This window comes from Lissotriton vulgaris, chromosome 3_1 (assembly GCF_964263255.1).
Source record: "Lissotriton vulgaris chromosome 3_1, aLisVul1.2, whole genome shotgun sequence".
NCBI lineage: Eukaryota > Metazoa > Chordata > Amphibia > Caudata > Salamandridae > Lissotriton > Lissotriton vulgaris.
In genome coordinates this window covers 929,900,393-929,924,507 of record NC_141689.1, presented here as the reverse complement: position 1 = coordinate 929,924,507, position 24,115 = coordinate 929,900,393, and the positions used below count along the sequence as shown (strand labels likewise).

Below are 24,115 nucleotides of genomic sequence, written 5' to 3'. Positions count from 1 at the left end.
ACATATATATATATTAGCTTTTAAAAAACCAATGAAATTCACTGAAAAAACCATAGGTTATACACTATATATAGTTAGGAATTTGCCTTTAAAAAACCAATGAAAAAAGTAAATATATATATATATATATATATATATATATATATATATATATATATATATATATATATATATATATATATATATATATATATATATATGTTATGATATGTTATGTTATGTTATGTTATGTTATGTTATGTTATGTTAAATTAACTTATTGAGCGCGCTAACACCATTAGGTTTCTTGGCGCTATACAAAGGGAGCAGGGAGGAGAGACAGAAGATAACATAACACAGAATGACGGCTAGTAATAAGCTACAGTGAAAAGGTGAGTTTTGAGGGAGGATCTGAATGTGGTGTAGGGGGAGGGCAACCTAAGAGAAAGAGGTAAGGTGTTCCAAAAAGACGGGGCTAAGAAAGAAAACCTGAGGCCACCGTGTTTCTTCCGCTTGAATCTGGGGACAGAAAGTAAGGCCAATTGAGATGACCGAAGAGTGCGGGAGGGAACATAAGGATGAAGCAAAGAAGAAATGAAGGAGGGACCATGACCAGTGAGGGATTTAAAAATTATGCAACCAAGCTTAAAGTTGCAGCGGGCAGAAACCGGAAGCCAGTGGAGACTTTTTAGGAGAGGTTGGACGTGCTGATCTCTAGGTTGATGATAGATCAAGCGGGCAGCTTGATTTTGGATCAGCTGGAGTCTCCTAAGTTGGTATGCAGGAATGCCTACGTAAAGTGCATTTGCGTAGTCAAGCCTAGACGTGACTAACGCAAGCAGGGCCAAAGTGAGGGCATCGGTGGTAAGTAGGCGGGAGATTTTGCGTATTTTCCTGAGCTGGAAATGGCTGGAGGAGACTACAGCGCTGATCTGGGGTGTCATAGAAAGGTCGTTGCCTATGACAACTCCCAGACTATTTGCTGAGTTGACAGGGCAAGGGGGGCTGCCCAGACTGGCAGGCCAAAAGGAAGAGTGCCAGGGATTAGAGGGCCCCCCGACAAGCACCAGCTCAGTCTTGTCGGGGTTAAGTTTCAGATGGTTTGTGCCCATCCAATCGCTGATGAAGCAGAGGGTGTTTTGGAAAGTGGAGATGTATTGGTCACTGGAGTCGATAGTGAAGACCAGTTGAATGTCATCCGCGTAGTTGAACGCGGAGACATTGAATTGGCGGAGGGAACGGATAAGCGGGGCTAGGTATAAATTAAAAAGGAGAGGGGATAAGGAGGATCCCTGCGGGACACCACAGGTCAGCTCGACTTGAGAGGCAGAAAACTGGGACAGTCTGACAGCTTGATGGCGGTGAGTCAGAAAAGAGCGCACCCAATCCAGGGCAGTGCCCTGGATGCCAGCCTCTCTGACACGGTCGACCAAAATATCGTGGTCGACCGTGTCAAAGGCGGCTGACAGGTCTAGAAGAACCAGGGCCTGACAGGTGTTAGAGTCGGCGCCCCTGCGTAGTTCGTCCATCACAGAGAGGATGACTGCTTCTGTGGAATGCGCAGGTCTGAACCCAGCCTGCTGGGGGTCCAAAACACAAGAGTCCTCAATAAAAGAAGTAAGGGTTTGAGTGACATGGGACTCCAGGACTTTGCTAAGAAAGGGAAGGAGGGAGATAGGGCGATAGTTGCTCATGGTGGACGGGTCAGCCGTGGGTTTTTTCAGGATGGCGACCACCTCTGCCCGTTTGAAGGAACCCGGGACCACCCCCGAGGTTAAAGAGTTGTTTAAGAGGGCTAAAGGGGGGTCCGGGCAGGAAGTAAAAGCTTCTCGCAGGGCAGAGGGGGGGCAACAGTCGCTAGGGGAGCCAGAAGAAACTTTGAGCAAAAGGGAGAGAAAAATCTCTTCTGGAATGAGGGGGAGCTGGGATAGGGTGTGGGTGATGGGGTGAAAGGAAGTGCTGGGGGGGAAAGAAGTGGATGAAACGTGAGCAGAAATGCTGGTTTTGATTTTAACAATTTTGTCCACGAAGAACTGATTCAGGGAGTCACACAGAGGGTGGGAGGGAAGCGGGGCAATGGTGACTCTCGCCGGGTTAGATAATTCCTCAACAATAGAAAAAATTTCTTTAGATTTGTTAGTAGAGTTCAAAATCTTATTGGAGAAATAGCTGGATTTAGCCCGGGCTATAGCAGACTTGTATTCCCTCAGCTGAGAAGAGAAGACAGCTTTTGTCTCTGGAGTATATCCTCGACGCCAGCGTCTTTCGGCCTGGCGGAGACTAAGTTTCAGTGCCTTGAGTTCCTCGGTGAACCACCTATGAGCGTCGTGACTGCGCCGCATCTTAACAGGTTTTAGAGGTGCCACCGAGTCAGCGGCGGAGACAAGCCATTGGATAAGATTATCAGACTGAGAGTCAATGGAAGTGGGGGGTCCCGTAGTAGAAGGGGCTGATGAGCTCAGGAGGGAAGTGAATTTGTTGAGGTCGGCCTTGTTCCAATTACGTGCCAGGAAATTAGATTCTCGGGTAATATTGGTCGGGGGAGGCTTAGCAAGGGAGAAAGTGATAAGTAGATGATCTGACCAGGGGCAGGGGAGGACAAGGGGAGTGGAGATGTCTAAAGAAGAAGTCCATACCTGGTCCAAAATATGACCTTTAGCATGTGTGGGTGTGTGTATGTGTTGAATACAATTGAGGCCAAGCATAAGGTCGGAAAAGGCGAGAGAATCCGGGGTTTCGTGAGGGTCCGATGGCCAATAATTGAAGTCGCCGAGAACCAAAACATTAGTGTTGTTGATAGTCAGCTGGGAGATGAGCTCCCCAAACTGAACTGAGAAGTTTGGCATGGGTTGAGGGGGACGGTAAACTAGGACACATACAAGAGAGGACCCAGGTTGCTCCAGCCTGAGAGCAAGACAGTCGGTCATAGGAATGCTGGGGATAGGTATAGGGGAAAACCTGATTGAGTGGCTAATGATGGCTGCGACCCCGCCGCCCACTTTGCCAGAGGGGCGATTGGCTTGCAGTATGTAATATCCTGGGGGGATGGCCGCCAGGATAGCAGGGGAGGAATCATCTGTGAGCCAGGTCTCGGACAGGAACAAGATGTCAGGCTGTTCCGATCCTAAGAGATAGAAGATGTCAGTTTTATGGCTGACCAGAGACCGAGTGTTCAGGTACATCACAGATAGGGGGGAATTAGGGGCAGGTACCGAGGTAGAAGAGCGAGGTTTGCCTGCCAGGGCCGGGGGCCTGTGAATAGGGGGTGAAAGAATGAGCTCAGGAAAGGATTTCCTCGATACGGGCAAACCGCATGCGGTGTGCTTGACCGAAGCCTCGGGGGGAGGGAATACAGGTTTGTGCAGTGAGACAATGGCAGAGCGGGAATAGATGATGCGGGGAGCAGAGTGACGAGCCCCGTGCCCCGGCCTGCCGCGGACGGGCGCAGACGGGCTTAACTCAGGCGCAACTCCGGCGCGCCTACGTCGCGCCCGCTGCGCTCGTCCGCTGCGCTGACACATTATGGCCGTTTAAATAGGGGCAGGACGAGGGTGGAGTCTCAGGGAAGCTTCATGGGAATTGAATCCCAATCAAAGATGGCGCCCACTGCCACTGGGAGCCCGAGGTAACAAACAGCCCCCAGCCAGCCATATATATATATATATATATATATATATATATATATATATATATATATATATATATATATATATATATATATATATATATATATATATATATATATATATATATATATATATATATCAAGAGAGAAAACCAAATTACACAAGCACCCTCTTAAAAGTCCATTAATCTATGAACATAAGTGTAGTTATTTCCAAGGTTATTGCACCAACATCATTCAATGGTTCAATGGCAATTCAAAGTATGGATCCAAAACTAAATCTTGTGCTTCAAGTTCTTTATTGTTCAAATAAGTTAAAAGTTTCCCAGCTTTACACTGCCGACACGTGTTTCGCCCTCTCCAGTGCCGTGCAGTGGAGACTCGGCGCCGGCAAACTACGAGAATAAGACTTATCAAGGTCTTCAAGAATCTTTCACTCAGCAAGATAGGATTTACCTCCACACAGCGAGTCGCACCCCCATAAAAAGACAAATCTGCATCCAAATCACTTTTGTTCTTTCAATGCTCCACGAGGGACTATACAAGATTAAAATTACCTAGAGGGAACCCACTTTCTGAATAGCTCGCTGTGACCAAGACATCCAATAGGTTTCGCATAAACGCTTCATACCCATATCTTTTCGAACTATAGACCTCTCCGATGCCAGAGCAGCATAAGACCAGAACAAGATAGCCTTGAAAAAGCCCTGGAGAGGGCGAAACACGTGTTGGCAGTGTAAAGCTGGGAAACTTTTAACTTATTTGAACAATAAAGAACTTGAAGCACAAGATTTAGTTTTGGATCCATACTTTGAATTGCCATTGAACCATTGAATGATGTTGGTGCAATAACCTTGGAAATAACTACACTTATGTTCATAGATTAATGGACTTTTAAGAGGGTGCTTGTGTAATTTGGTTTTCTCTCTTGATTCGTGGTATTTGCATTCAGTTGCATTGCTCAAACACCCCTGGTGGTGGGTGTCTTATCAAGTTCTCAGTGCACCTCTATTTTTGATACCTCACGCATTACGTACCCGGGGAGAATAACTAAAACAGTAGGTGCGGACGTTTTCTCTGATGAGAAACACTACCGCCATTTTCTTTGTATATATATATATATATATATATATATATATATATTAGCTTTTAAAAAACCAATGAAATTCACTGAAAAAACCATAGGTTATGCACTATATATAGTTAGGAATTAGCCTTTAAAAAACCAATGAAATTCACTGACCATGTCATGAATGATGTAATATGTGACATCATCAGCATTGGATTGCGGATGCGCAAAATATATAGTTAGTGCACCTAACTATATGTCGAATTTCATTGGTTTTATATCAGTAAAATGTCCAGCTAACTATATAGGAGGAATTTCAATGGTTTTTTATATGTTAATTCCTAACTATATAAGGCCTAAAACCTATGTTTTTTTTAGTGAATATATATATATATATATATTACCTACTGGCGGTCGCCAGTAGGTATATATAGTTAGGATTTTTTCTCTATGGAACTTTTGAAAATTCTATGTCTAATAACTTTGGCGTTTGTGGACGGAATCGGCTGAAATTTTCAGGAAAATGGCACATTTTGTTTCTGAGCAGCCCCTGAAAATTTAGGGGGGTTCCCTCAAGGGGGGGCCGAGAAAAAAGGGGGGTCCCAAAACGCGTTTTTCCCATTCATTTTTCCATAGGGCGTTTGGCCTCACTTTTAGCTCGAACGGCTGAATGGATTTGCACGACACTTGGCAAAATTGTAGGGACTGTTAGCCCGATGTGCCTTTGCTGGGTCTCAATATATGTGCTCCAGTGGATTTTGAGAAATTAACGTTTAAAAAAACAGATATATCTGTGACAGCGTCCCGGATAGCGCACCGGTTCGCGTACTTTTCGCGTAACGGAGCTTTGCGAAGCGAAGCTGATTGGCTCTCCGGTGTCTGTCAACATTCTAAACAGTCCGGAGCTGCCGCCATCTTGTCTCTCGGTAGGATCGAGAGACAAGAGGAGGCCAAAACGAAGGGGGAAATGAAGGAAAGGGGGCAAGGTAGACCCCTTCTGACCCCCTAGGATTGATGAGGGGGATATTAAAGTGCCCCGCGGGGCAAAAAAAAATTAAAAATTGCGATTTTTCGCCGTAGAGGCGCGTCCCGGTACGCGAACCGGGCAGCTAACCGGCAGCGTAACAGTAGTCTGAGGAGAAGCTGATTGGCTGTCAACTTTGTAAACAGTCCGGAGCAGCTGCCATCTTGTCTCTCGGTAGGATCGAGAGGCAAGAGGTGGTGAAAAACGAAGGGGGAAATGAAGGAAAGGGGCAAGGTAGACCCCTCCTGACCCCCTAGGATTGATGAGGGGGATATTAAAGTGCCCCGCAGGGCAAAAGGAAAAAAGAAAAAGAAAATTGCGATTTTTCGCAGTAGAGGCGCTTCCCGGTACGCCAACCGGGCAGCTAAACGGTAGCGTAACGGGAGTCCGACATCTTGTGTTTTTGGAGCGTCCGGTTTGCGTACCGGGTAGTGTTCCGGTAAGCGTAACAAGGGGAAAACCAAGAGAAACAGTAAAATAAAATTTAAAGGAATAGATTTCCACCAAACTTGGCAGAATTGTAGGGACTGTTTGTTTGATGTGCCTTTGCAAGGCCTTAAGATATGTGCACGTGTGGATTTTGTCTAATTAAGGTAAAAAAAATATATATATATCTGTAAGCGTGCTCTGGTGCGCTTACGTTACGGGTTTTGTTTATGCTGCAGAGACGATACGTCACGTTTATGTGACGCGTCATGAGGCGTCTCACGTGGCTATGTGATACGTCACGTAATAAAGAATATATTTTACAGCTATAGATATTAGCTTTTAAAAAACCAATGAAATTCATTGAAAAAACCATAGGTTATAGACCATATATAGTTAGGAATTTGCATTTACAAAACCTTGAAAATTCACTGAAAAAACCATAGGTTATAGACCATATATAGTTAGGAATTTGCATTTACAAAACCTTGAAAATTCACTGAAAAAACCATTGGTTATAGACCATATATAGTTAGGGATTAGCATTTTCAAAACCTTAATTTACTTGCACAAAACCATAGAAATTCGCATATATAGTTAGTTGCAATAACAATATATCGCGCACCTGCAATCCACTGCTGATGATGTCAAATATTACATCATTCATGACATTGTCAGTGACATCACTGATGACATCACTGATGACATCTCAAATGACATCACTGATGACATCTCAAATGACATCACTGATGACATCACTGATGACATCTCGAATGACATCACTGATGAAATCACTGATAACATCTCATTTGACTTTACTGATCACATCACTGATGATATCATTCATGTGATAATACGATGAACCTCTTCAGACTCTAAAATAACCTTAGATACAATCAGTGTAAACAGACACTCACAGACTGTCACTCTTCCATGGAGTTACTCACACACCAAGTCAGTCATGCAAAGAATCAATCACACCTCCATTTCCTCAACTATACAGTTATTCACACCTTACTTAATCAAACATATACTAACACATATTTACTCTCTTATACAATCACTGATACGAGTTCACAATGATCCATACAGCCACTCACACATTCACTGGCTCTTATGCACAGTTATTTATATATGTCAACTCTTACATGTACTGTGTTTTACATATGTACTTACTTTGACATGTAGCACTGAGAAATCCAATCACTCACCAATACACTCATGCAGACAGTCAACCGCCCATACAGCTGTTTCCACATGGACTTTTTAACCCATACATCTAGTGAATCAACTGCTCACACATCTATGCACAGAGTCACACACCTCCCAGCCACCCCCACACACACACTCACTCTCCCATACAAATACTTGGGCAACCAACCAATAACCCATATAGTTACTCATATAGCTACTGATCAACACATGCAGCAGTTTACTGAACAACAGATATAATGATGCACAAATTAAGACAGTTTAGTCACTAACCCATGCACTCAGTGAGACACATTTAATCATTCTCTCATACAGTCAGTCATGCACCTACTAAATCCTTCATCCAGACACTTATACATCCACTCATTCTTCAATATGTAAGACATATTTTAACTTTACAGAAACATACAGTCACTGGATGTTGTCATTAGTGATGTCATCAGTGATGTCATTTGAGATGTCATCAGTGATGTCATTTGAGATGTCATCAGTGATGTCATCAGTGATGTCACTGACCATGTCATGAATGATGTAATATGTGACATCATCAGCAGTGGATTGCGGGTGCACGATATATAGTTATTGCAACTAACTATATATGTGAATTTCTATGGTTTTGTGCGAGTAAATTAAGTTTTGAAAATGCTAATCCCTAACTATATATGGTCTATAACCAATGGTTTTTTCAGTGAATATATATATATATATATATATATATATATATATATATATATATATATATATATATATATATATATATATATATATATATATATATATATATATATATATATATATATATATATATATATATCCGCTCCAACAGTCCCTCCCCGCAATGCTAGGGAAACAGGAGGCAGCACTCCAAAGATAGGCTCGCAAAGTATTTTAATCTCACACTATGCGCTTTCGGCACTCGGCCTTCGTCAGTAATGAGACAGAGGGAGTTACCATCCACTCACATTTAAACACCCGCGTTGCACGAGTAATCAACATAAAGATAGGACTACAATCAAAATCAAAGAATACCATGACATGATATTGAAGTGGTACAATAATAACATGCTGAATGGTGATGAACATTTGTTTTTGAGATGCTTAAATCCAGTAACTCCGACCTTTTATTATCTACCAAAGATACATAAGGATCCGGTGAATCCCCCTGGGAGGCCTATTGTAGCTTCTCAGGGAAGCTTAACTGAAAACTTGTCAATATATGTCGACTCTTTTCTTTTTCCCCATGTGGTCAATTTGAAATCCTATCTGAAGGATACAAAACATTTTCTGAACTGTATTGACAAAATGGTCTGGATGGATGGGTATACTATGATGGTCATCGACATCGCTAGTTTGTATACATGCATAGAGCATGATCAAGGATTACAGGCTATTTCCTGGTTCCTGGAGAGTAGGCCAGTGAAATACTACGAACACAATAAAATGTTGATGGAATTTATAAGATTCTGCCTCAAGAACAACATCTTCCTTTTTGGCACTAACCTCTACAAACAGCTAACAGGCGTGGCGATGGGCACTTGCTCTGCCTCAAGCTTCGCAAATTTATTCGTTGTGCATTGGGAGGAGCGGGTGGCCTGGGCCGAAACCAACAACAAATGGAATGATCTGGTAAAATGTTGGTATCGCTATATAGACGACCTGTTTATCATCATTGATGGATCTATGGAACTAGCTGAGGAATATCTAGAGGTACTCAATAACAATGCCAACAATTTGAGATTCACAGGTGAAATTAGCCAAAAGGAAGTGAATTATCTCGATTTGACTGTTTTCATTGAAGGTGGCAATCTGCATACCAAGCTCTTTCGTAAGGCCACCGCTGGCAATTCGACACTATTTGCTACCAGCGGGCATCCTAAGAGCTTGGTAAATAGTATACCGTATGGTGAACTTTTAAGGATAAGGAGGAACAACACCAAGGATGATGAGTTCAAAAAAGCAGCCAGCAAATGCATACAAAGGTTCAGAGCCAGGGGATATAATGCTGAGACACTTCAACAAGCTCTAAACAAGGTGGTGAATCTAGAAAGAAGCAAGTTGCTGGAAGACAAAACTCATGAAAGAAATATGGAGACTGGGCAATTTCGACTTGTAACCACTTATTCAAGGAATTCCGGAGATATCAAACGCATTTTGCGTAGACATTGGAATATCCTTATGACGGATAATGTTATCAAGCAAGATCTACCCTCCTAACCTCTTGTAACATTCAGAAAAGCCAGAGCATTGAAAGACTACTTGGTCCACAGTCACCATGATGAACTGAAACCCAAACCTAAAATTGAACCTATGAAAGGTTTCTTTCCCTGCGGACGATGTAAGGCCTGCAAGGGAAGTAAACGCATCATTCAGTACAGCATACCTGGTGTAAAGGAACCAAAGAAAATTCTAAAATTCCTCACATGTACTACACCTTATGTGGTTTACTGTCTGACATGTCCTTGTGGCAGAAGGTATGTCGGCAGTACAACCAATCCGGTGAAACTAAGAATACTAGAACACCAGAGAGCAATCCAGAATGCAGATGTCAGTTATCCTGTTGCGAGACATTTTGATAAGGAACATGGACGCAATAGAGAATTATTAACCTATTTCTGCTTGGATTCTGTCCCTGCTAGTGTAAGGGGCGGTGATAGACTCTTAAAGCTGAGACGATTGGAATCACGTTACATCATAGATTTGTTAAGTAAAATGCCAATCGGGCTCAACATGCATGAGGACTTGGCTGTACATCTGGTATGATCATTGATATCCAAGCTATGAACTACTGAATTGACCGCGCCATTGCTTTATGTTTTCTGATGTTTTTTGATGTTTCAATTGTGATGATGAATTGACTTTCATTAAGATCTACAATGTCCATGAGGGCTGAAATACGTTGCAGATAATATGATTTAATTACTTGCCCATCCAGGGCCTAATAACATGAGAGAAATGGAGATTATGGGTTTCATGTAAATATTGTAGCCATATGACTTTTGGGATTAATTTGATCCAGCATTCAAACCAAAATGTTACTTTTGTATATTTGAACCCATTCCATGATGGCGGATGCCGATATAATTTGAGTGAAATTAACTTGCAATTGCCCATCCAGGGCGCAATTGGTCACTTTGTATGAGAAATTGGTGCATTGTGTGTCATTGCAGCCACATTGGTTTTTTTGCATTTGAATATTAATTTATGCATGATTGCGCACATTAGCGTTTAGCACAATGCATTAACAGCCACTCTAAGATGGCGCCTGCCGATTTTGATTGTAGTCCTATCTTTATGTTGATTACTCGTGCAACGCGGGTGTTTAAATGTGAGTGGATGGTAACTCCCTCTGTCTCATTACTGACGAAGGCCGAGTGCCGAAAGCGCTTTGTGTGAGGTTAAATATACTTTGCGAGCCTATCTTTGGAGTGCTGCCTCCTGTTTCCCTAGCATTGCGGGGAGGGACTGTTGGAGCGGATATTGTTGTCGGGTGCACCCCCGGCCGGCAGGCACCCGCCTCTGAGTGCAACAGGCTGGTGCGAGTGGAGCTGTCATATATATATATATATATATATATATATATATATATATATATATATATATATATATATATATATATATATATATATATATATATATATATATATATATATATATATATATATATCATGGTGATTGCAGTGGTAGGTAACTCTATGGTCAACGATAAAGCTATTGTCAGAAAATGCTCAGGAAATAAGGGTAAGGGTAACACAGATATGAGGAGAGTAGAGAATAGGCTTAGCTGGAGGTCTCCCTCACAGCAAAGAGTGAAGCACTCTCATACAAAGACTATAAAACAGAATTGTTGCTAAAAAAAGGCGCATATTTGAACAAAGGATGGAGAGACTGTGTTGAAAAAACAGGCATAGAATAGTTGACGATTGATGATAATTCTAAGGCAGCACATTTAACTCCAATTCAAACGATATTTCTTGGTGAAAGGAGAGTCAGATGAGAATTATGAAACAGAAATGTGAAGCAAGTGTGACAAGTGCATAGGTTCTGATAACTGTTTATTTTACATGGAACAAGTGAAGATAAAAATGAAAAAGTAAATTAATGGAGTAAAGATCTGAGAAGAGATAAACGGAGAGGACGTCAAAGGAAAGACCGGATGAGCTGCTGAGGTGACTAGAAAGAGAGGTCAGAAACGCCTATTTTGTATTTCTATGTACTTCCAAAGAAGGAAGGGAGAAGACAGCAGAGTAAATTACGGAGAATTTAGACAAACGCTTTAGTCAGCTGACGGTATGAAGTGTGCTTTGGGTACTCTAACAAATTCATATAAAAAACAAAAAGTCATGAGCAAGGGCAAATCAAGGTGATAGCAAACACTTCAAAAATAATTATATTTGAAACATAAACACAGTACGCTGAATATTCTAAATGGTAATTAAATACAGCACACTGAATATTTTAAATGGAAATTAAATACAGTACACTGAATATTCTAAATGGAAATTCTAAATGTAAAACGTATAGACATCATGCCCGTATTTACACAAGAAATTTTCTTGTTTTAGACACTGCTCTTTTAGGAAATCAGGAGATACATACAAAAAAGAATATGACGAAGGAGTTTATCTTTTGGGTGTCAGAATTGCTATTTTTTTTTTAACTTGACAAATATGTATTATACGAATTGAGAAACAAACAATGGCCTCATATATTGTAATTATGTTTTGGTCTCATTTTTGTTATTGTGCATTTATATATCATTATAGGAGAGGATTAAATAGCTGTTAGAGTCGAGGGACAAAAACGGCTGTTTGAAGTTATGAGCAGAGTTTCATCCAAATGCCATAGCCTAGTGCAGTGTGCTGTGAGCGTTTTTATGAAAAAGAAATTAGCACATGAACATTACAATCAAAGGGAAGATAAAGCACACATATATATTAATCTGTGAATCTTACTTGTGTCCGCCTCTGGTGAGACTCCAAAGCCATAAGCATTTGTTGAACAATTCCTGACATTTTTCGTTGTTGAAGTCGAAGCCCTGGAAGGGAAGCGTTAAAAAAGCAACAGATTAAGAGGCAAAATACATTGGGCAGTGGTTCTAATCTCAATCTGACTTGTTTCTATTTTGCTTGAACTCTTCGTGAAGGTCTGTGAATTATTGCCTCCACACCTACAGAAGGTGGTTGGTAGAGGTACTTAGCTAGTAGGTGAAACCAGTAGCGGCCAGCATGGCTCTCTTGTAAAATCAATTAAAACCTATCATTCTGCCTACCCAGGCACCGCCTCTTCACTACTCCTGCTCTTACCCCTCCGAAAGGATCAAGAAGCAGGCAGCCTCCCTCCCCACCCCTGAGCTAATTGGTCATGACAGCAGCAAGCCAGGGGCTTTAGGGGATGGCGTTCTCCATGTGGGCTGCAATGCAGCCTGCATGGAAAAGTGCAGAGTGCGCATGACTGGTTTGGGCTGCCCGAGAGGGTCGACTAAACAGTCTATGTGCACTCAGGAGTTGGTAAGCCACTCCTGCCCTGCCCGGCAGCTCCACCCACCCGCCCGCAATGTGCAAAGTATCAAAAAATGTTAATAATCAAAAGTTATTACCATTTTATGCTTGGCTTTGTAGAACTGCGAGAAAGCAGTGGGGCGACGCTCCTCTACCTCAGTGGAGGAGACACCCCTGGTAGAAACATCCTAAGCACCCCATGTTAACTGGAACTGGGCATTGCCTATCCAAGCAAGAAAATTATACAGCATGAAAACTGATTGACTGAGAACGAATCACGCTTTTATACCATTTGCCCAAAATAAATTAAATATTTAAAAATGAAGGTAACCATGGCAAAGTGACAGTCCCACATGAATAGACTAATAAATGTTCTTTGGACACGTCATGTAGGAGCATTGTCACATCCTCTTGACAAGGAAAGGCACTTACAGAAATTCTATCACTGGAGAACTAACTATCTTGGCTGCACTCCAAAGTGAAGTTGGTCATGCACAACTCTGCTCAGTAAATCACCTTAGTGAAAACTAGTGCCTGAAATACGCGTTAGAGAGAGTCAAATGGAGCTGAAAACAACCAACCAGGACATATGCAAGGTGCGCTTGATGAGTTACCAATCATTAAGTCACTATGGACACACGTAGGCAGTATGCATCATAGATAAGGCTTGAGCAGCAAATGACATGATTACAATAACTAAGCACGAGAATCCCACTGATGTTCACATGTGCAGAGGAATAAAGAATATTCCCATTGAACATCAGAACAAAGCAATACTGGAGGTAACTCCAGTATCGGTGGGAAAAGCAGGGGAAAAGCATGGGAGTAGGGTTTGAACACAAAAGAAGCGCTAGAAGGCAGAAAGCAAAAAAATTCTGAGAACAGAATTGCAAGCCAGACCCCGAACATGCAGACCAAAAAATGCAAGAATTATTAGACTACAACCTACACAAAGCCAATGAAATTGCAACCAAGTATTAAAGAATGCATTGCACATTTTTCCTCACCATTCAGGTTGCTAGAAGGTGGTTAGGGGACCAATATCACCCATCACGCAAATCACTATTGTGGCTCTATAAGTCTTTCATTTGCACACCAGTATGGCAGAGTGATCACAACTGGATGGCATGAAATGCTTGCTGCAGTTGATGAGGATATTCCTATTATCCATCAGAGTAGGATTACTTGTACACAACTCAAAAAAGATAACACACCCTCTGAGGCTACCACATCACCTATGTGCTAGAAGGAAGCACATCTAGAATACATTGCATGTAAAAAACAATAAATAATAAGCAATCCAGTCTCCACACAATTACTTTGCTTGTAAAGATGATTGAAATGCATCATTAAAAGGAATAATGCCCGTGGTCCATTAACTGTGGTTTTTGCATTTGTCACCCCGAGTGGGATGGGTATGCTCAGACGTGAGTCCCATGCTCTCCACACCACTGGAGTCAAGCTATCCTGACTGAAGACGGCTGATAGCCAGAAACCGGTCCTAGGATGCTTGATTCCGGTCCAGGAAAGTCATGGCCATGAGGCACAGGGTCAATGCTGATTTCCATATGGCCATGTCTGAACTCGGGTGGTGTGGAGTGCAAAAAAAATGATGGATTTAGGCCCAGATCTCTGTACTGGGGTGAATGTATGACAATGTTCTGCATTCTGTCCAACAACTGTGGTTTTTGCCGTGGTCTCCGACAAGCATGACTACCATTTACAATATCAGTAAACCACAGTATCGTATAGCAGGTGTAAGACAATTTACACACCTTCAATAAAGGACATTTAATCCATCGACAAGACCTTAAAGGAGCCCATTAGGAGGAATACAAGGCAAGCACATGGAGTCTAATACACAAAGCCATTTACAACCATAAGCTGAACATAGTTGTACAAAAGTCTCATTTTATGAGCTCCCCAAAGTACTCCTGTTCAGGATTGTGATGCCTTGGTAAATAGGTAAAAACCCACAAATACATGAATGCCAGGCTCATCCTTAGTCCAGATCTGTCTGAGTTTTGTTTTTGCTGAAGGTAGGAGTAAATCTGTATACAGGTGGAACTATGCTTGTATGTAAGTATGCATGTGATATTCCTATAGTGCGAGCATAGACAAAAGGCAGTGGACCTCTGTATAGGGTCACAGACTAGCATAAAGTAAACATGTGATATGAGAGGTAGCTGGTTTGAGGAATGTTAATGGTGATGTAGCATTCTTCAAAGAGGTGCATCTTAAACTCTGTTCTACTTTGGGGCAGTGTTAGGGGCAGTCATGATGGGTACAGGGATTTTCCAGATCTTGGGTTCATAGATGGAAATGAAAGGCTGCCTTGTTTTAAAATGTTTATACTTCTTAGTCTGTAGTCTTATAAAGTTCTGGTTGTGGGTGTGCTAAGAACCACTAGAGATGGTGATCTAGTCTGCAAGATATTCAGGAAGGTGATAGAGCGCTTACAGCCCTCTAAATTGTATGGGTGGCCTATACTCATGGTTTAAATGCACTCACATGTATTTTTTTCGTTTGCAGTGTTTCATGATTATTAAAATGCATTTATTCAAAGTTATATTAGCATTGTATGTATTGAAGAAACGTATAATTCCTGTATGTGTAATGTGCAGGATTAAATATTACTCTTGCAAAGTAATTTGTGCTTAGTTTAAGTTGCCTGCATTGTAGGCCCAAACTGCAAGTTGTTTTGAGTTTTGTTTCTACTTGATAGCTCAAGAATTGTATTTGAATGAATCCTTTTTGTGCTTGAAGACAGTGTGTTCTCATCCTACTGCAGGTGCAGGAATTCAACCTTGTTATTCTTAGATTTAAGAAGATACTGGGAATGTCTTTGAAGAAGTCTGAAAGGCGAGAAGGGAGGACGCCTTCCTTGCCTGGCCTATCTGAGAACCAAGGCCACTGGAAGAAAAAGTTGCCTTAATTAAAGCCTCTGTGGAAAGTTACTGCAAAATGTTGCAAATAAAAAAGTTCACCTAGTGACTTATTGTGGTATGAACATTGTCTTTTTGTATGATGCGCAGGGACAGATTCAAGAGACTTCAGCTTATTTCGGAGGAGAAGGAGCATCTTCGAGCGAGCTCCATAGCATTAGGCTATCAGACCCATTTGAAATAAGTACTTCTTAGGAAGTCAACATGTGCTGACACCTTTGGGATAGAATGATGGAAAATTAGGTAGGACTCTCATCTAGGGCCAGATGTATCAAGATACCATTTTGCGAATCCTAAATAGCGATTTTTTGCGAATCGCTATTTAGAATTCGCAAAACGGTATGTATGTACAAAATCACAATTTTTTTGCGATTCCTTATTATTCTTTATTTGCGATTTCGCATTTTGCGAATTCGCAAATAAAGAATAATTTCCAATGCATTCCTATGGGCCAGGAGGCAATAATTCTCAAATTGCGAATTCGCAATTTGCTAATCGCAATTTGAGTATTATTTCAAGGGTGCAGGGGTGTCTCAAAGACACCCTGCTGCACCCCTCAAATCTACATGTCTGTGTATGTGGCACACATACATGCCCTATGGGCATGTATGAGTGTCACATGCCACCCTTACAAATGCCAATTAGGGCATTTTCAAAAGAAATCGCAAATTAGCACCAACTACAAGTTGATGGTAAATTGCGATTTCTTAACACAAATTCGCAAACCAAAAATGTGTCATACATATCATTTAAGGAATCGCAAAATTTGTGATTCCTTAAATTCTATGGCAAAATAAGGAATCGCAAATAATTGCGATTCCTTAAATTGCGATTTTTTCTTACATATCAAAAATCGCAAAATGGCCATTTGCGAGTCGCAAAGGCCGAAATTCTGCGAATTTCAGCCTTTGCGAGTCGCAAAAGCCTTGATACATCTGGCCCTTAGAGTAGAGTAGGGGAAGATACTTCTGTTTTCTTCTCGCAAATAAAAAGAGAAATAGACTTGGCTTCTATACTTTGTTGTGTACTGATTTTTAAGTTCATTATATTATGCCTTTTGTGCCGAATGAATAATATTCGTAGATTCGGCTCTGCATTGATTTTCATGTATCTGTATACTCTGATATTGAGGTGTGTTTATATTCAATTATTTTGGGCCTCATAATAAATTCACAAAACTGAAAGTCCGAGTCTGTGGTCCTTTAGAAGCATGAACAAATTGGAAGTATAACTTTGATATATTTTATTCCCCTCAAGCACTTTAACAGGCTATAAAATACCATCTGATTTGAATTTAGCAGGGAAGGAAAGGAGTAAAATTTAGCGTAATCAAGGGCTTTTCGAGATTGTTCCTTAATGTGATGCAACTGGTTTTGAACATAATGAGGTCAAGCAAAGGGAGCCACTGGACTTCCATCTGGATTGGGCTGATGTGATCATATTTCTTCGTGCCCTAGATGAGACAAAACATGGTGTGTAGGATGCCCTTGAGAAGTGCTAGTCTGGAGTCTGGGAGGCCATAGAGTAGCAAGTTACCTCAATGTATATGCAAGAGTATGCAAGCTTGAACTGTAGCTCTGAAGTGCTTCCGGGAACAAACCATTTAAATTTCTGCAGAAGAGAGAGCTTTGCTTTTTGGGGAATGTGTTCCTGCTCCCACAGGGTGGGATTAGAGTCCAGAATGAATTAAAGTGACTTGGCCTTCAATGAAAGTTGGGGTTTGAAGCTGTATAGAGTCATCCTGTTGAGCAAGGTTTGCAGTGTTTCTTGTTTGTTGCTCTTGGCAAATAACAAGAATTCCGTCTTGGTTGGGTTAAGTTTCAGGTGAGCGATGGAAATCCAGGTCATGATAATGTGCAGGCAGTGTTAGAGGTTGTGGATATGTGAAACAGAGGAAACTTTAGAGATGAGTTGTATATAATCAGCATATTGGAGAATCTTAATGAAGTTTCTGTTAGAAGAGCACCAAGAGGCTTCATGTAGATGTTGAAGATGTCAGGAACGTCACAGGAAGAAACTTTGAGAGAACGCCTTTAAGTCAGTTATGGAAGTGTGGGAAAAGGTTTTATTCATGAGGAGAAATTTCAACATGTACTCTGACAAATGTATGCCTAAGTTTGAAGTAAATTTCCAATCATTTTGGAATTTGCAGAAAATTCCAGTTGTACTTTTGGGAAGCTACAGCAGTAACAGTTTCCCAGAAGTCGTTTGGCATGACAAATATTTTACAAAACACAAATAGAAAATCATTTCATATGGATACCTTTGCCTTGCTTTCTCCTTACTTGTGTAGCTACTTCATAGATGAGAAAAAATATTTTCCTAAAAATAATTTCCTTTAAACTATAAATACACAATTATAAAGTAATTATGCAAGTATAAATGGATATATTCTAGATTTACACAATTAGAAATGCTACATTGCAGCAGATCCCTGCAGGTTTAGGCTTGGTCCATGCGAAGAAAACAGCGGAGGACTCACATTTTTATCTCCTCCTTGCATATCTGCTTGATTATATACTAACAAGCAAAGTGCAATGTTTTATTTTCTCCTAGATTACCCTTTGAAAATTCGTAGACTTCTTTGTAATAACTAATCATTTTCTTACCGTACCTCATTTATTACAAGTCCCACATTTTAATACACTCAATTCCATGTCGACCACTTCAAGTAATGCATGAATTAAAGTAGCTAAGAAAGTAACATTGTTAAAAAAAGTCCACTATACATGACTAGGCTTGAGCAAAACAAATCTGAAAAGGAGTCCTGTTTCAAAGATTTTCCATGTAATAACAACAGGATCCACATTGGAAAAAGTATTGGAAAAATCAATTGGTTTGGTTGTTTTATAAGTGAAAGGGAGTCCCCACTGGTTGGTCAGTTTGTGATTGTGAGGATAAGTTTACGGTTGGATGGATGAGTGAGTACATTAATAAATGGGTAAGTTACAATGTATGTGTGGATGGCTGGACGCATGGGTGAGTAGATTAATTGTTGAGCGAGTGCCTGGATGGATGTAGACAGGTCATACCTATTGGATTACTTACAGGAAAAGGCTTAAGATAATAAATGCACTCACTCATCAATCCAATAGTTGACTTGCGATCTTACTCACATAGCCTCATATTATTTCTGCACTTGAAAAGGACGCACCTAAGGAACAACATCAAATTTAAAGAAGTATTGGCAAGCCCACTGTTTCTAGCCTATAACCCTAAGAAGAATGGCACAGAGGCAGGAAAAATGTATATGAATGGGTGCAGTGAATGGTTGGGGAGTATAGGGACGAATGTGTTTAGGACAGGTGAAAGATAAAATAGAGAGAATGAGGAAAATGAGGAAGGTGAAATAGGGAAAGGAGTTGGGGGAAAGGGAAGTGAAGAGAGAAGATTGAAGAAGGTCGGAGCGATACCAGAATTGAGGACACAGAAGCCAGCAGGGGAGGGAAGATGGAGAAAGGAGAATGTATAGACAAAAGTGAAGAAAGCCATGGGGAGATGGCGTTCCCGGGGCATTGGGGGTCCCGCAACTCCCCCTGTCCATAATTAATTAAGCCCTGGGGAGGTGGTGATCCCGAGGCTATGGAGGGCTGCATGCTGATGTGTATAATAAATAAAGCCCTGGGAGTGGCAGTCTCCGGGGCTGCAGGGGCGTGTGCCACCCCCACATATATATGGCACATTGTACCTGGGTCCTGGCCCACCTAGGGTCTCAAAGCAATGAAGAGAGGGAGCCCAAGCTTGTTTTTTTTTTCTGGCCTGGATCGCACACCCAGCGGAATTCAGGCCAAAAATATTTTTCAAAATGCTTTTTTGGGCCCTGATGTTCCTTGTGGGACCCCTGAGAAGGCCTCAGGGGTCAGAGCGTTTCTACCATGCCCCTTTTCTTGTTTTTAGCTTTTTTATTTTTTCTTCTGACTCTTTACCGAGTCACAAGATGGCTGCTAGCACTTCTTTGTTTGGAGTGTTGGTAGCCAATCAGCATGAAGCTTGTAGTCGGGAGGGTTCACAAATCCTCCTCGGTGACCAAATATCAATATTGGGCCCGATTCACAGAACTCACTTAAGATAAAATCCTAAAGTTACTACTTTTGGTATTCACAGAAGGTATTTAGTAGTATTAAAGTTAGGATTCTGTTTTAAGTCTGTCCTCAGTTTGTCTTAAGGTTGTCTTAAGTTTGTCTTAAGACTGTCTTAAGTCTGTCTTAAGTCTGTCTTAAGTCTGTCTTCTTAAGTCAAACTTAAGACAAAATCCTAACTTTACAACTACTAAATGCCTTCTGTGAATACCAAAAGTAGTAGGACAGACCTAAGACAGACTTAAGATAAACTTAGGAGAGACTTAAGATAGACTTGAGACAGACTTAAGACAAACTTAAGACAAACCTAAGACAGACTTAAGACAAACTCCTAACTTTACTACTACTAAATGCCTTCTGTGAATACCAAAAGAAGTAAGTTTAGGATTTTGTCTTAAGTTAGTTCTGTGAATCAGGCCCTAAATTTTTAAATTTCTCACGAACTACTGAATGGATTTACATCATTTAAAAAATAGGACGCTTTCTGAACCAAGACCTTCCCTCTTGCCAAATTTGGTGTAGTTCCGTTCAGCAGTTCGGGCTGTAGCTTTGTCAAAATTTGCCTATGGAAATTAACATGGAGAAAACCTGTTTTGGGACCCCCTTGTTTTCTCGGCCTCCGCTCGATGAATCACCATGAAACTTTCAAAATAGGAGCTGACCTAAGTGAACCCCTTGGAATGGCTAAAAATGTCAATAGTAAATGAAGGTGGCAATTGGTCACCATCATGCAAATCAGAAAACAACAGAACTGAGTTTGCTGGATTGCCCTCTCAAAACTCTTGCAACTGCATACCAATTTGAGATTCCATAACCAGGCAAAGTCCATGTGTCATTGACAGGCACTTTCACCACCAAATGTCTCTCCTGAAGAATGTTTCAAAATATGTCTAGTGCTTCTAACCATACAATAGGTGAAGAGGGCTGACCCAATACCCCTTTTTCTAATTATTCTGTATTTTTAATGTACTTTAATTTTTTTTATGTTTACAAAGGCTTTGAAGTAGCTAAAACTGCCTCTGGCCACACCGAAAAGGAGTGCAAACATTCACAGTTACTACATATAGATTTTTCAATGAGTGGAGTAGTTGTCAATGGCATACTGGCTGAACTGTTCCCGAATACTATAATGGGGGATGACGTTTGAAACACTTACAAATCAGGAGAAAAGTATAGAATTTAACCCTTTCTTGGACATGTACGTAATCTAACAAATGTTTAGTTGCTTCTTGTTGGGAGATATGATCTAACTTTAGAAGGTCCAAAACCTCCTAAAAGCCCATAATCTAGCCCACAGTAGCATTTTAAATCATTTGCAGTTAGTATGAAGGGAAAGCAGAGACTCTAGATTCAATTAAATGCCACAACATGAATACTGCTGGATATTGTTTGCCTTGTCTTGTCTTTGCCGGCGTGTTTACAACTGCCAATTTTCATTAGTTTCCTGTGACTCAGACAGGGTGGGGCACATATATGCAGTCTACAGTTTTTGATCTATTGTGTCTCAAGTAATATGCTACCGATCAAAATTCACCTTCATTCGTCTGTGGGTGTGAACGTCAAAATATTTGTTTTTAAAAAAGAGGCAGTAACTGACAAAGCCTTCCATTTCCATCCCTGGGTGAACATGTTTCTACTGTCTCACAGTGTGAGCACTGACTAGTTCTATTTGCTTGCAATTAAGTTAAATGATTAATTTTAAGCATGTGATTGTTAGCTGTCTAGAGTCGTCTTAATGAGTGACCGTGTTTAAAAACAAAGGGGCATATTCGCAAGGCCCTATCACTACGGGAACATCAATGTTTCCTGTAGCCTGAAAGAGGGCATGCAGTGGGTGTTGCGGTGGGTGTACCTCCGCAACACTCATTGAATATGATGCTGCCACCTGTTATCAAGGTAATAGGTGACAGCGCCGAACTTAAAATCAGAAAAATCCAGGTCTTAAGGTGGCGAAGCGAGGAGGCATGCTTAATTTCTCCTTGTTTTTGCTATTTCCATGTGTGCTGCCTTCTGCAGCACACATAGAAGTAGCAAAATGCCATGATTTGTTTATGTACAGGAAGATGTCCCTTCCTGTACATAAACAAACCTTTTAAAAAATGCTGTTTTGTTGGGCGTGGCTTGCTGCCGACTAAAATGGACGCAGCCTAGAGGAGCTCGTAGTAAGGGTAGAGTCCCCAATCAATCCGATTAATAATCCGAGCACAAATCGTACCTTGAAGGCGCTCAACAGTAAGCGGAACCTGCAGTGATTCCGGCGATTTCCTCCCTGAGCGTGTGTGCCCACCACAACGCCAGAAAGATCGAGAGAGGTGGCGCGGCCTGCTCCTGAGGTTGAAGCCGGGGACTGTCCTGAAGTCTGTCCCAGGCGGGGAACGATCTGCGGCTGGACTGACTGGCACATGGCCTGGATCAGGCGGAGCGAAATTGGGGCTGAGCAGAGCTGTCGGGCACAGACTGCAGAGAGTGGGGGCTTCCGCCCCGAGAAACAGCGGCAGACACTGAGTGGCGGAGGGATGCCCCGACTCAGGCCCGCACGTGATCGTTGGTTCAGATGCTCCGGTGTGTCTGAAAGGAGGAACATAGGCTGCTGACTGCTGCTGGGACCTCTGAGAAGTCGGTGCCCATCAGGAGGTGAGCGAGGCCCGTTTCCAAGTGCAGACTGCTGGGGGGGTAAAAAGAGCGGGAGGGACCTACACACACAAAAGCACCCACCTGAAATGATCTAAGGCCTGGATATCCTGACAGAGACTGGGCCCTCCATCAATCACGTGCCCCACTTACAATTGCCACCCTATGAGACATTGAAATAGGCATTAATCCGGAAGAAGCCCCATAATCTTAAAGTGCTTAACGTATGAGGATAGCGCCATTCTTAGATTATCCGGCGCAGGGTGCAGCGTACCCCGGGCATGCCACCTGCATCCGCAACCAGAGCCAGTGACTGCTTTAATCCCCTATACAGACATCTCCTGGGCACAGGTATTGTCTCATCACTGTCACAAAGTCGCAGATGGATGAAATTTGACCCTGCAGGGGCCCCCTCTGGTGCTGGTTTCTTGTTTGTTGCTCTTGGCAAATAACAAGAGTTCCATCTTGGTGGGTTAAGTTTCAGGTGAGCAATGGAAATCCAGGACATGATAATGTGCAGGCAGTGTTTGAGGTGGTGGATATGTGAAGCAGAGGAAACTTTGAAGTAGAGTTGTATATAATCAGCATATTGGAGAATCTTAATGAAGTTTCTGTGAGTAGAGCACTAAGAGGCTTCATGTAGATGTTGAAGATGTCAGGAACGTCATAGGAAGAAACTTTGAGAGAACGCCTTTAAGTCAGTTATGGAAGTGTGGGAAAAGGTTTTATTTATGAGGAGAAATTTCTACATATACTCTGACAAATGTATGCCTAAGTTTGAGTTAAATTTCCAATCATTTTGGAATTTGCAGAAAATTCCAGTTGTACTTTTGGGAAGCTACAGCAGTAACAGTTTCCCAGAAGTCGTTTGGCATGACAAATATTTTACAAAAGACAAACAGAAAATCTATATCATATGGATACATTTGCCTTGCTTTCTCCTTACTTGTGTTGTTACTTCATAGATGAGAAAAAATATTTTCTTAAAAATAATTTCCTTTAAACTACAATTACACAATTATAAAGTAATTATGCAAGTCTAAATGGATATATTCTAGATTTACACAATTAGAAATGCTACATTGCAGCAGGTCCCTGCAGGTTTAGGCTTGGTCCATGCAAAGAAAACAGCGGAGGACTCAAATTTTGATCTCCTTCTTGCATATCTGCTTGATTATATACTAACAAGCAAAGTGCAATGTAGCAGTTTTATTTTCTCCTAGATTACCCTTTTGAAATTCGTAGACTTCTTTGTAATAACTAATTATTTTCTTACTGTACCTAATTTATTACAAGTCCCACATTTTATTACACTCAAATCCACGTCAACCACTTCAAGTAATGCATGAATTAAAGTAGCTGAGAAAGTAACATTGTTAAAAAAGTCCACTATACATGACTAGGCTTGAGCAAAACAAATCTGAATAGAAGTCTTGTTTCAAAGATTTTCCATGTAATAACAACCGGATCCACATTGGAAAAAGTATTGGAAAAATCAATTGGTTTGGTTGTTTTATAAGTGAAAGGGCTTCCGCACTGGTTGGTCAGTTTGTGATTGTGAGGATAAGTTTACAGTTGGATGGATGAGTGAGTACATTAATAAATGAGTAAGTTACAATGTATGTGT

The 24,115-nt window shown here is 41.3% G+C and overlaps 1 protein-coding gene across 1 annotated transcript in view; it reads right to left on the bottom strand.

Moving 5' to 3' along the window:
* LOC147727232 (annexin A1-like) overlaps positions 1–24,115 on the bottom strand; it is a 221,803-nt gene that overhangs the window by 181,654 nt on the left and 16,034 nt on the right. The window contains exon 2 of the mRNA XM_086961277.1: positions 12,288–12,370. Within this exon, the coding sequence (XP_086817403.1) occupies positions 12,288–12,347 (60 nt within the window). The 5' untranslated portion in view covers positions 12,348–12,370. The remainder of the gene's footprint in view (positions 1–12,287; positions 12,371–24,115) is intronic.